The sequence below is a fragment of the Ranitomeya variabilis genome, chromosome 2, assembly GCF_051348905.1.
Source record: "Ranitomeya variabilis isolate aRanVar5 chromosome 2, aRanVar5.hap1, whole genome shotgun sequence".
In the NCBI taxonomy this organism is placed as follows: domain Eukaryota; kingdom Metazoa; phylum Chordata; class Amphibia; order Anura; family Dendrobatidae; genus Ranitomeya; species Ranitomeya variabilis.
In genome coordinates, this window is record NC_135233.1 from 1,081,750,684 (window position 1) to 1,081,767,755 (window position 17,072).

At 46.4% G+C, this 17,072-nt stretch overlaps 1 protein-coding gene across 2 annotated transcripts in view; it reads right to left on the reverse strand.

Moving 5' to 3' along the window:
• LOC143808734 (cysteine-rich venom protein-like) overlaps positions 1-17,072 on the reverse strand; it is a 78,316-nt gene that overhangs the window by 49,784 nt on the left and 11,460 nt on the right. For both annotated transcript variants that reach the window (XM_077291679.1, XM_077291678.1), the window contains exons 7-8: positions 15,979-16,121; positions 14,675-14,769 (exon numbers count right to left, since the gene is read on the reverse strand). In XM_077291679.1, the coding sequence (XP_077147794.1) occupies positions 14,675-14,769; positions 15,979-16,121 (238 nt within the window). The remainder of the gene's footprint in view (positions 1-14,674; positions 14,770-15,978; positions 16,122-17,072) is intronic.

The window sequence follows — 17,072 nt, forward strand, 5'->3', positions numbered from 1 at the left end:
AATTAAATGGCGGCCTAGCACTAAAAAGGTCCTTTCTAAATATCTATCTTTACACACTAACCACCGAATCAGCTTTATTATAAAATGCCGTACACTTTCCTCTTATCCTGATAATCCCTAAATATGTTTTTTTTTACTACATTTACGCTTGAATGAAGTTTGGGGCCACTTCACTTCAGCGTCTGCCACTAGTGTTGAGCGATACTGTCCGATACTTGAAAGTATCGGTATCGGAAAGTGTCGTCCGATACCGGCAAAGTATCGGATCTAATCCGATACCGATACCCGATACCAATACAAGTCAATGGACTCAAGTATTGGAAGGTATCCCTGATGGTTCCCAGGGTCTGAAGGAGAGGAAACTCTCCTTCAGGCCCTGGGATCCATATTAATGTGTAAAATAAAGAATTAAAATAAAAAATATTGATATACTCACCTCTCCGACGTAGCCTGCACCTTACCGAGGGAACCGGCAGCCTTGTTTGCTTAAAATGCGCGCGTTTATTGCCTTTCGTGACGTCACGGCTTCTGATTGGTCGCGTGCCGCCCATGATGAAGGCGACGCGACCAATCACAAGCCTAATGCCTAATTTTAGGTATTTAGGACCTGAGAATTACGTCATGGCTTGTGATTGGTCGCGTCGCGGTCACATGGGCGGCACGCGACCAATCAGAAGCCGTGACGTCACGGAAGGCAATAAACGCGCGCATTTTAAGCAAACAAGGCTGCCGGTTCCCTCGGTAAGGTGCAGGCTGCGTCGGAGAGGTGAGTATATCAATATTTTTTATTTTAATTCTTTATTTTACACATTATATCGATCCCGATACCGATTCCCGATACAACAAAAGTATCAGATCTCGGTATCGGAATTCCGATACCGCAAATATTGGCCGATACCCGATACTTGCGGTATCGGAATGCTCAACACTATCTGCCACCCTTCCTCGTACAGGATATTATCAGGGTGCGGCTCTGCAGTTACTTACTAGTTTCTTGCATGGCCGCCTTCTGATGTCCTAGATCCAAGGCGATAGATGCTGTGGGAGATGTAAGTGCAGCGCCAGCACTTTGCTTCTATTTCCTCTCCTGCAGCTTCTATGACATAAGATGTCATCAGGGAGCAGAGATAGAAGCAGTGAGTGACTTCATCGCTGCCCCACAGCTTCTAGCAGCGCTCTCAAACAAGTCATCAGCAAGTGGCGATGATCGAAGCAATGAGTGACACCAACGCCATCGCCCAATTCATTTGAGGACAGTGCTATAAGCTGTGAAGAGGTGCTGGTGTCAATGTCTGCTTCTCCAGCTGCTCTCTGCTAATAATTCATTTACAGGCAGTACTAGAAGCTGTGAGATGTTCTGTTCCAGGAGGGCGAGGAACGCTGTGGGGAGTGAGTGCAGCCCCAGCCTCCTTATACTCCCGGATAATATACGGAGAGACTGTTCTCTGATGGAGATCGGAGTGTTCCGCTGCACTGCACTCGCTGAACATGGGACACTGAGCACAAGGATGTTCTAACATAACGTTCATTCTTCTAGGACCCCGAAATCCACTCCTGATGAATCTTTAATAGGGGAAATACGTACAATGAATAGTGTACTTATTCCAGATAAGTAATATGGACTCTTCTACTCTTAATTTATGTATGTCATATGCCCATTACATGTCAGGTTTGAGGCACTGACCCTTGTTACAACTAGGGGGTGCTGTTTGTTCTCCTCAGGATGCGCACAGAGGCGTAGTGAGGCCATAAGGGGGCGTTCTAATCGCAGGTGTAGCTGTGATTACAATTGTTAAAAGTCCTGTAGTATGGAGAGTTGAGTCTGAGGAGTCTCAGGTGTGTTAAGGCCAGAGTGAGGTCTGACAACCCACAGCATACACAGTGGTGCTGCTGTCCACGACGACTGATCACGGATGTGGACAGGTCTTGTGCCCGGAGGTGAACTGGAGGTAGACAGTCCTGTGACCAGAGTAAGGACTGGCGTGTGCCACAGTTGCAGACAGGAGGATGTCAAGGTCTGTGTACGGCTGTGAGTAGAGACTGATACAGCGGTGCAGGACACCCACAAAACAAGTCAGAGGAGGACTAGTGTGTGTAGTGACTGTAATCTAAAGGATGCTGTTATGAACTGGTGTGAATTGAACGCTGAAGTTATATGCATTGAAGTTATATGCTTGGAACCTTTTTACCCTTCGCCACGACAGCACCCCACATGAGAGAGAGGGATCCGCCCATAGGAACAGGAAACCTACAGAATAAAAGGAGGCGGTCCCCTCTCCTCCTCAGTTTAGGTTTCCTGTTTCTATGGGAACCCCGAAGTACCTGCAGTCCAAAAAGGATTCCTGGGTAGTGTTGAGCATTCCGATACTGCAAGTATCGGGTATCGGCCGATACTTGCTGTATCGGAATTTCCGATACCGAGATCCGATACTTTTGTGGTATCGGGTATCGGGTATCGCAACAACATTAATGTAATAATGTGTAAAAAAGAGAATTAAAATAAAAAATATCGCTATACTCACCTGTCCGACGCAGCCGGGACCTCAGCGAGGGAACCGGCAGCGTTGTTTGTTTAAATTTCGCGCTTTTACTTGGTTACGTGAAGTCCCGGCTTGTGATTGGTCAGGGCGGCCATGTTGCCGGGACGCGGACCAATCACAGCAAGCCGTGACGAAATTACGTCACGGCTTGCTGTGATTGGTCCGCGTCCCGGCAACATGGCCGCCATTAACCAATCACAAGCCGTGACGTCACGGGAGGCTGGACATGCGCATATTTTGAAAAGCGCGCGTGTCCAGCCTCCAGTGACGTCCCGGCAACATGGCCGCCATTAACCAATCACAAGCCGGGACGTCACGGGAGGCTGGACATGCGCGTATTTTGAAAAGCGCGCGTGTCCAGCCTCCCGTGACGTCACGGCTTGTGATTGGTTAATGGCGGCCATGTTGCCGGGACGCGGACCAATCACAGCAAGCCGTGACGTAATTTCGTCACGGCTTGCTGTGATTGGTCCGCGTCCCGGCAACATGGCGCCGGGACGTCACTGGAGGCTGGACACGCGCGCTTTTCAAAATACGCGCATGTCCAGCCTCCCGTGACGTCACGGCTTGTGATTGGTTAATGGCGGCCATGTTGCCGGGACGCGGACCAATCACAGCAAGCAGTGACGTAATTTCGTCACGGCTTGCTGTGATTGGTCCGCGTCCCGGCAACATGGCCGCCCTGACCAATCACAAGCCGGGACCTCACGTAACCAAGTAAAAGCACGAATTTTAAACAAACAACGCTGCCGGTTCCCTCGCTGAGGTCCCGGCTGCGTCGGACAGGTGAGTATAGCAATATTTTTTATTTTAATTCTTTCTTTTACACATTAATATGGTTCCCAGGGCCTGAAGGAAAGTTTCCTCTCCTTCAGACCCTGGGAACCATCAGGAATACCGTCCGATACCTGAGTCCCATTGACTTGTATTGGTATCGGGTATCGGTATCGGATTGGATCCGATACTTTGCCGGTATCGGCCGATACTTTCCGATACCGATACTTTCAAGTATCGGACGGTATCGCTCAACACTATTCCTGGGCCATGCACCCGCCTGCGTCAGTCTCTGGTGGAACGGCAGGGGCTGCGGTACCAGAGGCAGCGGCGGGGGAGCCACTGTTTGCAGCCTCCCCCTCGTCTGTTCATCGCCATGGTCCGGGTTCGGTGCCGCTGGGCCGCCCGGATCCATGAGGACGCGCGCGCTCAGCGGCCGGCTTCTTATCCAGCAGCCGCCGCATGGTAAGGAGGAGCGGCGCGTCTAACCCGGAAGTCGCTGGAGCACTTCCGGGTTGGGTCCGGGGAGGCAGGAGATTCGGCGCCAGATTCAAAAGTGCAGCGCTAGCGTCGGCCGGTGTGTGTAAGTATGGCTTCACCGCCCGATGTAGCGCACTTGTCTGCAACAGAGCAGTCTCCCAGTAAGGAGACAAGCGCCAGGAGCAGCACTAAAAGTGGAGATCGATCCCAGGAAAAGCGATCTGCCACCAAACAGAAAGGTCTTTCAGCTAAGAATCCGCCTCCAGAACCGGTACCTGTCAGCTTCACTGGGTGAGTTTTAAAAGAGTCTCTTCCCATATGCTGATATATGTTCCTCCTATATCCCCTTCCTCTAGACTAAGAAAAGGACACATAAAACCAAACACAGAGAATGTGCCTTATGCTTGCAACCCCTCCCGGACTCATATACTAAGAGGTTATGTGCAGAGTGCATCGTACTGACATTACGGCAAGAAAACGTAATGACTCCATCTGACGTTAGAGCCATAATTCGGGAAGAGATGCAAGGTCTGGCCCATACAAGTAGCACCAGTACCCGCCAGCCCAGCAGGTCCCGATCTCCAGTAAGCTCGGAGTCAGAGGTAGTGCAAAAATCCTCTGATGAAGAGGAGTCCCAGCCAAGTTCATCGGAATATGAAGGAGGGCTTTGTCTACCAAATAGCAGTGTAGACAGTTTAATTAAAGCCGTCAGGAGCACGATGGGGTGCCCAGATGAGAAGGGAAAGAAGTCAGCGCAGGACATCATGTTCGCGGGGTTAGGACAAAGAAAACGAAGGTCCTTCCCCGCCATACCCACAATTAAGGAGCTGGTTAAAAAAGAGTGGGAGAAACAACATACAAGAGGTTTTTTACCATCCTCTGCTAAAAGACGCTACCCCTTCAGTGATGAAGAACTTAATTCCTGGCAAAAGGTACCAAAAGTTGATGCTGCAGTGGCTTCAACTTCTAAACAGTCGGTCTTGCCTGTGGAGGACTCAGGGACGCTAACTGATCCGTTAGACCGGAAAGCAGAAGCCTTGCTTAAAAGGTCATGGGAGGCTAATACGGGGGCATTCAGACCAGCCATCTCTAGCACCTGTACTGCAAGGTCACTGCTAGTATGGACGGAGCAGCTGGAGGAACAAATTAGAAGTGGAGCTTCCAGAAATACAATTCTGTCGAAAATCCCTCTAATGAAAGATGCAGTAACATTTCTAGCCGATGCCTCGGTGGATTCGCTACGCCTAACAGCCAGGTCAGCCGGCCTAGTAAACACAGCCCGGCGAGCACTCTGGTTGAAGAATTGGAAAGGGGACGCACAGGCCAAAGCAAAACTTTGTGCGATCCCCTGCCAGGGTGAGTTCCTATTCGGGAAAGCTCTGGACGAGCTCTTAAATAAAGCAGGAGAGCGGAAGAAAGGCTTCCCTAACCAGTACCTTCCCTCTTACAGGAGAGCTTTCAGGAGACGCCCCTTCACCAGGAATAAACCCACTGAGCAAAGGGAGCGCTGGGAGGCAAAGGATCCAAAACAAAAAGGTGCTCTGTTTTCCGGATCCTATAACCCAAGATGTAACAAGTACCGTTAATTATGAAGTGGGCGGTAGATTGAAATATTTCGCTGCTAAATGGAAATTAATAACATCTAGTCCTTGGATTCTGGACATTATTGGGAATGGATTAAAATTAGAATTTGATAGAATCCCTTGGGATTCTTTTATTGTAACATCTCCGAGAGGTCAACAACAACAAGAAGCTCTGGAATCAGAGATCCTATCGCTTCTATCTAAAAAAGTATTGATAGAAGTTCCCCGGGATCAAGAAGGGAGGGGGTTCTATTCCCCTTTATTCTTGATCAATAAACCAGATGGTTCATTCAGAACCATCATAAACCTCAAAAAACTAAATTCCTTTTTACGTAACCACACTTTCAAAATGGAATCCATTAGTTCTACCATCAAGCTTTTGTTCCCTAGGTGTGTCATGGCCGGGATAGACCTAAAAGATGCTTACTATCACCTTCCTATACATGCCGAACACCAGCAGTATCTAAGAGTAGCGGTCATCCTGGAGGGACAGGTTCGTCACTTCCAATATGTAGCAATGCCATTTGGGCTTTCTATGGCCCCCCGCATTTTTACAAAGGTGATGTTAGAGGTAATGGCTCATCTACGCCAACGGGACACTTTAATAATACCCTACCTGGATGACTTTCTAGTAATAGGGAATTCTGTGGCTCAATGTAAATTGCGGTTGTCTAACACAATCTCATCCCTGCAGGAGTTGGGCTGGATTATCAACTTCGAAAAGTCCAGGCTGAATCCAGACACTACTCAAATGTTTCTAGGGATCCAGCTAGACTCAGTAAGTCAAAAAAGCTTCCTCCCGCATTCAAAGAAAAGGACTATCCCGTCAAAGGTGTCAGAAGCGATAAAAAACCCCTACATGACACTAAGGAAGGCTATGTCCTTACTGGGATCATTGTCCTCATGTATCCCGGCTGTACCATGGGCTCAATTCCATACCCGCCAATTACAGTACGAAGTACTGTCAGCCCAGGGACGGGAAGGACACCTAGAGAGTAAACTAACTCTCTCTAGAGATGTCATAGAATCTCTATCTTGGTGGCTAGATATGGGACACCTTTCAGGGGGTGTACCATGGATAATAGATCCATCCAAAATAATTACTACAGACGCCAGCCCTACGGGATGGGGTGCACATATGGAGGATGATATAGTCCAGGATACCTGGAATCAGTCAGAATCATCATGTTCATCAAATTGGAAAGAGTTAACAGCAGTAGGGAAAGCCTTAAATTATTTTCTTCCACAGATCCAAGGAGCAGATGTAAGAGTTTTCTCAGACAACTCCACCACAGTGGCCTATGTAAACCGCCAGGGCGGTACACGGTCAGGAAGTCTGATGACCATCGCAGGGGATATCTTCCAATTTGCAGAGACTCATCTTGCATCCCTAACAGCCCTACACATCAGAGGAATAGAGAATACCAAAGCGGACTACCTCAGCCGAAACAGGCTATGCCAGGGAGAATGGTCCTTAAACAGAGCCGTGTTCAGACTAATAACGAAAGCATGGGGAGTGCCTCAGATAGATCTATTTGCCACAAGAGGCAACAGACAGGTAGAAAGATTCGCTTCTCTGAACTCCATGGATCATCCAGACATGCTGGACTCTCTACACCATCCTTGGAACTTCAAACTGGCATACGCCTTTCCTCCGATGTCTCTAATTCCGCTAGTGATCAGGAAGATCAGGAGGGAGCAAGCAAGGGTAATCCTCATTGCACCCTTCTGGCCAAAAAGACCGTGGTTCTCCTGCCTCCAGACCATGTGTCTATCCGATCCATGGATTCTTCCATTGGACAAGGAACTACTGTTCCAAGGGCCGTTTTTCCACCCGCAAGTGAAAGGGCTTCACTTGACGGCGTGGAACTTGAGCGGCAATTATTAACTTCAAGGGGTTTCTCAGAACAACTAGTAAACACCCTGCTACTAAGTAGGAAAAGATCTACAACCCTGATATATAGCAGGGTATGGAAAAAATTCTTAGACTTTCATACAGTACCATTCACTAAACAGGTTCCGATAACACCTATTCTAGAATTCCTACAAAAAGGTAGAGAATTAGGACTATCAGTGAACACCTTAAGAGTCCAGATATCAGCGTTAGGAGCCTTATATGGATATAATATAGCCGCTGATAGATGGGTCTCCAGATTCATTAAGTCTTGTGAACGCAGTAACCCAGTACATATTCCCCGTCTACCTCCGTGGGATTTAAATCTAGTGCTAGAAGCCTTAACCAGCTCCCCATTTGAGCCTCTAGATTCTATACCTCTAAATGTCCTCACATATAAGGTAGCCCTCTTGGTAGCTCTGACCTCAGCCAGATGTGTTAGTGACATCCAGGCCCTATCAGTAGACCCACCATTCTTACTGATATTCCATGACCGAATAGTCCTAAAACCAGACCCCTCATACCTCCCTAAGGTAGCATCCACCTACCACAGGTCACAGGAAATATTTCTCCCTTCCTTCTTTGATTCTCCTGTAACCCCTGAACAACAGAAGTTCCACACCTTAGATGTCAGAAGAGCCATCCTGACTTATATAGAAAGGTGTCAAGCATGGAGGGAGAGTAGGGCTCTGTTTATCTCCTTTCAGGGCCACAAGAAAGGACATGGGGTCACGAGAGCTACCATATCTCGGTGGATCAGAGATGCTATCTGCTTGGCCTATACATCGAAAGGCGAGATTCCTCCAGTGGGTATTAAAGCGCACTCAACACGAGCCATGGCTTCCTCCTGGGCGGAACAAGCGGATGTCCCGATCCATCTAATATGTAAGGCCGCAACTTGGTCTACACCTTCTACCTTTTACAACCATTATAGACTTGATCTATCTTCATCGTCTGATTTGACCTTTGGTAGAGCTGTGCTTAGTACAGTCATCCCACCCGAGTAATAACTCTCTGAAAGTCTCTCATGTGGGGTGCTGTCGTGGCGAAGGGTAAAAAGCCGGATTACTCACCGGTAATGCTCTTTTAATGAGTCCACGACAGCACCCATTTACAACCCTCCCTGATTATGCACAGCCCTTTCTTTAATTCACAAATAATGGTTGTATAGAGTTTTTAAGATATTTTGCTGTATAAGAATTAATACTAAAGCTTTTGCGGTTCCCTTTTTATACTCTGTAAACTAAACTGAGGAGGAGAGGGGACCGCCTCCTTTTATTCTGTAGGTTTCCTGTTCCTATGGGCGGATCCCTCTCTCTCATGTGGGGTGCTGTCGTGGACTCATTAAAAGAGCATTACCGGTGAGTAATCCGGCTTTTCTGTGTGAAGATAACACATTAAAGAGAATTTTATGTTTGAACTTTGTGGGTCACTGCCTTTTCACTGCTACCGGTGTCTTACATAGGTTAGATGTCATGATGTCTCTATGACAATTCTTCTCCTGCTTTGCCATTACATATTCCTTCTTTTGCATACATCTGTATATGGACACTTTAGTGCTTGATTTATTCGGTGATATATAGGGAGAAATGTAGGGCATTTTATAATAAAGCTTATTACAAAAGTGGTAAGGATGTAAAGATAGATATTTAGGAAGGACATTTTAGGTGTCAGACCATCACTTTAAATGAGGGAGTGGGTGGAGCATTTACTCCAGATGCTGGGTGCCTGGAGGGATACCAATGACAAGCTTTGCTGCCTTGACCAGAATTATTTAGATACAGGGTCAGGCAATGAACCGATTCATTGCCTGGGGTAAAGGGAAGCCTAGCTACAAACTAAAACTTTTTTCCTTTAAACTGTAAATCTATATCCTTCACTTAATTAGAAGTATTGCACATTGCTAAAGAGAGTAAAAGTAATCCCAAACTGTTCTTCAACTATATCAATAGTAAATAAAATCAAAAGTGAAAGTGTAGTCTCCTTAAAAAATTGTGTGGAAAGAATGGTTGTAGATGACGAGGAAACAGCTAATACATTAAACGCCTTCTTCTCCATGGTATTCACGGTGGAAAATGAAATGCTAGGTGAAATGCCGATAGACAAAGAAAACCCTATTTTAAGGGTTACCAATCTAACCCAAGAAGAGGTGCGAAACCAACTAAATAAGATTAAAGTAGATAATTCTCGGGGTCCAGATGGCATACACCCACGAGTACTAAGAGAACTAAGTAATGCAATAATGCAATAGACAAACCATCATTTCTTATATTTAGGGACTTTATAGCGACGGGGTCTGTTCCACAGGACAGGTGGTAACAATATTCAAAAAAGGGCTCTAAAAGTGAACCTTTAAATTTTAGGCCAGTAAGTCTAACCTCTATTGTTGGTGAAATATTTGAAGGGTTTCTGAGGGATGTTATTCTGGATTATCTCAATGAGAATAAGTGTTTAACTCCGCATGGGTTTATTAGGAATTGCTCCTGTCAAACCAATCTAATCTGTTTTTATGAACAGGTAAGCTATAGACTGGACCAAGATGTCATGAATCTAGATGGGATTATCTAGCCTCCATCCTGGTCACATCAGGGTTAACTAGGATTGCCTCTCTCTGGTTCTGGGGCGGCTATTTAATGCTGCTGGTTCCTGGGTCAGGTGTCGGTGGTACTTCCATTTACTTAGTTTGTGGCTGCTGACCCACATTACTCATATGTAATCGCTGTGCCTCAGTGTGTGTGAGCTTTGTTGTGTATGACCCGGTTCTGTCACCTGACTCCTGCCTCTGTTTTCTGCTCAGTACTGTTCTGTCCTTCCTGATTCTCTGTCCCCTTGTCTTGTCTCGGTTTACTCTTTGGTTTTGTCCTTGGTACCTCGCTCTCATCTGGCTTTTGACCCTTGGCTCCCAATTTACTATGCCATTGTTCTCTGTCCTGTGCTCCGCGCTCTCAGCTGTCTCCCCGTCCTCTCATGCGGTAGCTCCGCCCCTCTGCGATCATGTGACTGTCTAGTCTCAGGCCCTGTGCTTACTGCATGCCTTAGTCTTAGGTCCTGTGCGCACTGCATGCCCTGCTCCTTATACTTCCGTCCCTCGGTCCCTTACCCCTGCTTGCGCCATCTAGGCTTTCCATAGTGACACTCTCAGTGTCACTACATTATCACCGACCCTTATATTTTTGGGGGACCTTGTGACTCATTGTGTATTACGGACCCGCTAAATGCATTGTCTGATCAGGTGGCTAACCTGGCCAAGATAATGCAGAACCTGTCTGTTGAGCAAAGAGCGTTGGTTGCTTCACACCAACATGTATAAAGGGAGTTGGCGGATACTGTTAACACTGTTTGGGGTGCCTCCTCCCCGTCTGGCAATGTGGATGGTGCTGAGTCTGATGTCTTCTTGTCCTCGCCTGAACCCACTCTCAACCTTCCGGATACCTTTTCTGGGGATAATAGAAAATTCCAAGTGTTTAGGGAGAGTTGCAAATTACTTTTTTCCCGGCGTCCTTGGTCCTTGGGTGATGAGAGTCAAAGGGTGGCGATAGTTATTTCCCTATTACATGAGAGGCCACAGTCCTGGGCTTTCTCCCTACTTCGTACCTCCCCTGAGAGATTGTCTGTTGATCGGTTCTTTGAGGCATTGGGTCTGATTTATGTTGAACCTGATCGAGTGAGATTGGCTGCGGACACTATTATGGATCTCACCCAAGGAAAGTTTTCTGAGGAGTGGTACTGTTCTGAGTTCAGGCGGTGAGTACCTGAAGTATACTGGAATGACTCGGCTCTCAGGGGACTATTCCGAAGGGGTCTCGAACATTTAAAGGATGCCTTTTCCCTGCATCCTCTGCTCGATTCACTGGAGGAGGCCATGACCCACGCCATCCTCATGGACCGCAGGATGCGTGAGAGAGAAGTGGTGCAATGTGTTGGTGATACTTCTGTTTACTCGGTTTGTGGTTGCTGACCCAGGTTACTCATCTGCAATCACTTTGCCTCAGTGTGTGAGCTTTGCTGTGTATGACCCGGTTCTGTCACCTGACTCCTGCCTCTGTTTTCTGCTCGGTACTTTTATAACATTCCTGGTTCTCTGAACCCTTGGCTCGTCTGGGTTTACTCTTTGGTTTTGTCCCTGGTACCTCGCTCTCGTCTGGCTTTTGACCCTCAGCTCCCCACTGACTACGTCATTGTTCTCTGTCCTGTGCTTGGCTCTCTCAGCTGTCTCCCCATCCTCTAAAGTGGTAGCTCCGCCCCTCTGCGATCACGTGACTGTCTATTCTCAGGTCCTGTACTTACTGAGTGCCCTAGTCTCAGGTCCTGTGCACACTGCGTGCCCTGCTCTTTATACTTCCATCCCTCGGTCCCTGACCCCTGCTTGTACCATCTAGGCTTTCCATAATGACACTGTCAGTGTCACTACACAAGGTGAGTCATTGGACATGGTATATCTTAATTTTTCCAAAGCCTTTGATACCGAGCCACACGAGAGGTTGGTATACAAAATGTGTGTAAATGGGTAAGTACCTGGCTTAGTGATAGAAAGCAGAGGGTGGTTATAAATGGTATACTCTCTAACTGGGTTGCTGTGACTAGTGGGGTACCGCAGGGGTCAGTGTTGGGATCTGTTCTCTTCAACATATTTATTACGATCTGGTAGAAGGTCTACACAGTAAAATATCGATATTTGCAGATGATACAAAACTATGTAAAGCAGTCAATACAAGAGAAGATAGTATTCTGTTACATATGGATCTGCATAACTTGGAAACTTGGGACAAAAGGTGGCAGATGCGGTTTAACAATGATAAATAAATGTAAGGTTATACACATGGGAAGAAGGAATCAATTTCACCATTACCCACTGAATGGGAAACCACTGGGTAAACCTGACATGGAGAAGGACTTGGGGATCCTAGTTAATGATAAACTTACCTGGAGCAGCCAGTGCCAGGCAGTAGCTGCCGAGGGAAACAGGATCATGGGGTGCATTAAAAGAGGTTTGGATACACATGATGAGAGCATTATACTGCCTCTGTACAAATCTCTGGTTAGACCGCACATGGAATACTGTGTACAGTTTTGGGCACCGGTGCTCAGGAAGTATATAATGGAACTAAAGCGGGTACAAAGGAGGGCCACAAAATTAATAAAGGGGATGGGGAACTACAATACACAGAGATTAGCAAAATTAAGATTATTTGGTATATAAAAAAAGATGACTGAGTGGTGATGTAATAACCATGTCTAAATATTTAAGGGGACAATACAAATAGCTCTCCGAGGATCTGTTTATACCAAGGAAGGTGATGTCACAAGAGGGCATTCTCTGCGTCTGGTGGAGAGAAGGTTTTTCCACCAACATAGAAGAAGATTCTTTACTGTTAGGGCAGTGAGAATCTGGAATTCCCTGTCTGAGGAGGTGGTGATGGTGAACTCAGTCGAGGGGTTCAAGAGAGGCCTGGACGTCTTCCTGGAGGGTAGCAATATTGTATCTAACAGCTGTTAGGTTCTTTAGAAGGATGTAGATCTGGGGATTTATTCTGATGGAATATAGGCTGAACTGGATGGACAAATGTATTTTTTTGGACTTGCTAACCATGTTACTATAAATCACCAAATGTCCGAATATCAACTTACCGTATATACTCGAGTATAAGCCGAGATTTTCAGCCCAAATTTTTGGGCTGAAAGTGCCCCTCTCGGCTTATACTCAAGTCATGATCGGTGGTGGGGTCGGCGGGTGAGGACTGTCATATACTCACCTAGTCCCGGCGATCCTGACGCTCCCCCTGCCCATCCCACGGTCTCCGGGTGCCACAGCCTCTTCCCCTGAGCGGTCACGTGGGACCGCTCATTAGAGAAATGAATAGGCTGCTCCACCTCCCATAGGGGTGGAGCCGCATAATTCATTTCTCTAATCAGCGGTGCCGGTGACCGCTGACAGAGGAAGAGGCTGCGGCACCGAAGACCAGCTGTCTGGGGGAAGGAGCGGGACGCCGGGAGCAGGTAAGTATGCACTGACTGTGCAGGTCAGAGGGCGCGATGACGCATATAATTTACGCGCCGCCCTCTGCCTGATCAGTCAGTGCGGAGAGACACCGGGACGGGACGTTGAGGAGCTGCAAGCAAGAGAGGTGAGTATGTGTTTTTTTTTTTTTATTGCAGCAGCAGCAATGGCACAGCTTTATGTGGAGTATCTATGGGGCAACGGTGCAGAGCACTATATGGCACAGCTATGGGGCAGCGGTGCAGAGCACTATATGGCAGAGCTATGGGGCAACGGTGCAGAGCACTATATGGCAGAGCTATGGGGCAACGGTGCAGAGCACTATATGGCACAGCTATGGGGCAACGGTGCAGAGCACTATATGGCACAGCTATGGGGCAACGGTGCAGAGCATTATATGGCACAGCTATGGGGCAACGGTGCAGAGCATTATATGGCACAGCTATGGGGCAACGGTGCAGAGCACTATATGGCACAGCTATGGGGCAACGGTGCAGAGCACTATATGGCACAGCTATGGGGCAACGGTGCAGAGCATTATATATATGGCACAGCTTTGGGGCAACGGTGCAGAGCACTATATGGCACAGCTATGGGGCAACAGTGCAGAGCACTATATGGCACAGCTATGGGGCAACGGTGCAGAGCCCTATATGGCACAGCTATGGGGCAGCGGTGCAGAGCACTATATGGCAGAGCTATGGGGCAACGGTGCAGAGCACTATATGGCAGAGCTATGGGGCAACGGTGCAGAGCACTATATGGCAGAGCTATGGAGCAACGGTGCAGAGCATTATATGGCACAGCTATGGGGCAACGGTGCAGAGCACTATATGGCACAGCTATGGGGCAACAGTGCAGAGCACTATATGGCACAGCTATGGGGCAACGGTGCAGAGCACTATATGGCACAGCTATGGGGCAACGGTGCAGAGCATTATATATGTGGCACAGCTATGAGGCAACGGTGCAGAGCATTATATATATATAGCACAGCTCTGGGGCAACGGTGCAGAGCATTATATATATGGCACACCTATGGGGCAACGGTGCAGAGCATTGTATATATGGCACAGCTTTATGTGGAGCATCTATGGGGCCATAATGAATGGTGCAGAGCATTATATGTGGCACAGCTTTATGTGGAGCATCTATGGGGCCATAATGAATGGTATGGAGTATCTATTTTTAATTTTGAAATTCACCGGTACCTGCTTCATTTTCCACCCTAGGCTTATACTCGAGTCAATAAGTTTTCCCAGTTTTTTGTGGCAAAATTAGGGGGGTCGGCTTATACTCGGGTCGGCTTATACTCGAGTATATACGGTAACTATGTTTGTTATGTCAAGTATGAACCTGAACCAGGAGCCTGTGATGTAGAAATCATTCCACAATTAATACTTACGCTGGACAAACGTGACAAACGTAAACATATTTGTTAGGGCCGGTTGAGCACTCGTTTACTTCACATCCCATTAAATAGGAAGTTGCCCACATCACCTAAAAATATTTAAAAAAATGCATGAACTTATTTAGCATTGGATTAAAACCAGCATTGCAAATAATGAAGAGATTATTTTATTAGACAAGTTAATTTATCATTTTTGGAATGCTACTTAAAAGGTAAACTATTCTGGTCCCCTGACTGTCACCATTTGCTATTATAGCAGTATTGGTGAAGATTTATTTAATTGGACAATGTATTTTGTTTGCTATACTAACGCTGCTATGTTTGAAGAATTAACTTTTATTCTGAATAGAAATCTGTGAACCCAAACAGTAAAGCTTGGGGTCCATACTGTTTGGGCAAGGACCTGAATATTGACTTCATCAGGAAATCCGTGTTACTGTATGGGTTCGGTTAGATCACGATTAGCACAGTGAGAAAAAATGAGAAATTTCTCCCGGTGAACTTACCGTGGCACCGTGAGACTTTTTGTCACTGTGTTAGCCGTGATCTCACTGAGATTACCGTAGTTCAGGGGCCCAGCTGGTAACGCAGCCTCAGTGACCGCACATTACAGTGTAGCAAACACTGGATGTTCCGGCCCCCCATTCAAGTGAATGGGGTCCAGGCTGGGTTTGGGATTGTGTACTGTTCTGGTACCCAAACTTTTTTTAACTGTTCTGACGAACCCGCCAGACATGAGCGTCCATGGGTCCGCCCATCTCTAATACTGAAATATTGCATATACTGGTGAAGTAGGACTAGTCAGGAGGGCTTCCCTTCTCCCAGACTAGTCCTGCCTCAGCTTTCCTAATCGCCCGTCTCTGGGCATGATTGGCAACTTGCACTATAGAGCTACTATAATCTCTATTGGTTTCATGCTGTTACATCCAAGGCAAAACTAGCCCACGAGAAGATACTAGTCCTGTCTCATTAGCATAAAACATGCTACAAGATATAAAATATATATAAAAATAGCAGCAAAGAAAACATTTTGTCAGATTAAGGAAATCCAAATCCAAACACTCCTTTCACAGCAATTGGGCCGAGATGAAACACCAGACATAACCCATTTCTATCTCACCCTCTCTAGGACTCGTTTAGCCAGGACCCTTCCCAACAGAGCTAGAGACACTATATATATATATATATATATATATATATATATATATATATATATATATATATATATATATATATATATAATATATTGTGTCCAGAGATTTTTCCACTCATAAAAAGTCCCAATGGATGCCACTTACCTGTGTGTAATGGCCGGTTTCTAGATCAGATAAGGCCCCAAATCCATATTTATAGTCCACATATTCACTGTACCAAGAATCAATAACCGCATACCAGGGGGCCTTGAAGTTAGACAGAAATACGTTTTCTCCACACTTGAAATCTGAAAAGATGAATGTTACAAATAAAGGTACAAAACATTGAGAAAATACACAAATAATAATAGATATTTATAACAAATTCCCTCTTCCCAGATTTTATAATCCATTAAATTGAAAAAGCAAAAAGAGCAACCTGTGAAAAATATATAATGAATGATATACACAAATGGACAAAAGTATTGGGAGACCCCTTTATATTCATGTTTTTTTCATTTACCTCCATTACTCCCCAGTGTATAACATTCAGCCCAATTTGCCCAGTCTATAACATCTGACCCCATTGTCCCCCGATGTATAAGATGTGCACCCCCCAAATGTTAAACAACAGCTACTCACCTCTGCCATATAACATCATGCCCTATTGTCCCCGGTGTATAACTTCTGGCTCCACTAAGATTGATGTATAACATTTGGCCTCATTGTCCCCGGTGCATAAAATAAAGTCCTGTCACTTCCAGTGTAAAACATCTAGCTCCTCACCTATAGCGTATAACATCGGGCTCCCCACCATGTCATCTGCTTTTACTAATGTGTGACAGAATAACTGGTGGTGAAGAGGTCTCTGATAACAGCGTGGTCCTGTAATAGAAGCTACCGCTGTAACAAGTCCTTTCATGACCGCTATTCTTCCTGAATCTTCCCCCATCCCCTGTGAGTGATGTTATAGAGAAGTAGAAGGAAGCACAGCAATTCAGCCACAAAGTGGAGACCTCATAATGTTACAGAGCGGGGGGCCGAATGCTGAAGAGCAGAGGATTCAAACTTCACTAACGTTCCGCTGATTCCATAACTGCAGAGTCTAGTCCTGGTATTAACATCAGTAAAAATACTGCCCCCAGCAGGGAGCTCCATGGACGAGCAGCTGCATGCATCTGCACATCACCATGCACAAAGTCGAGCTTTGGATGGGGTGGAATAAAGTCTAGTGATGAGCGAGTATACTCGTTGCTCGG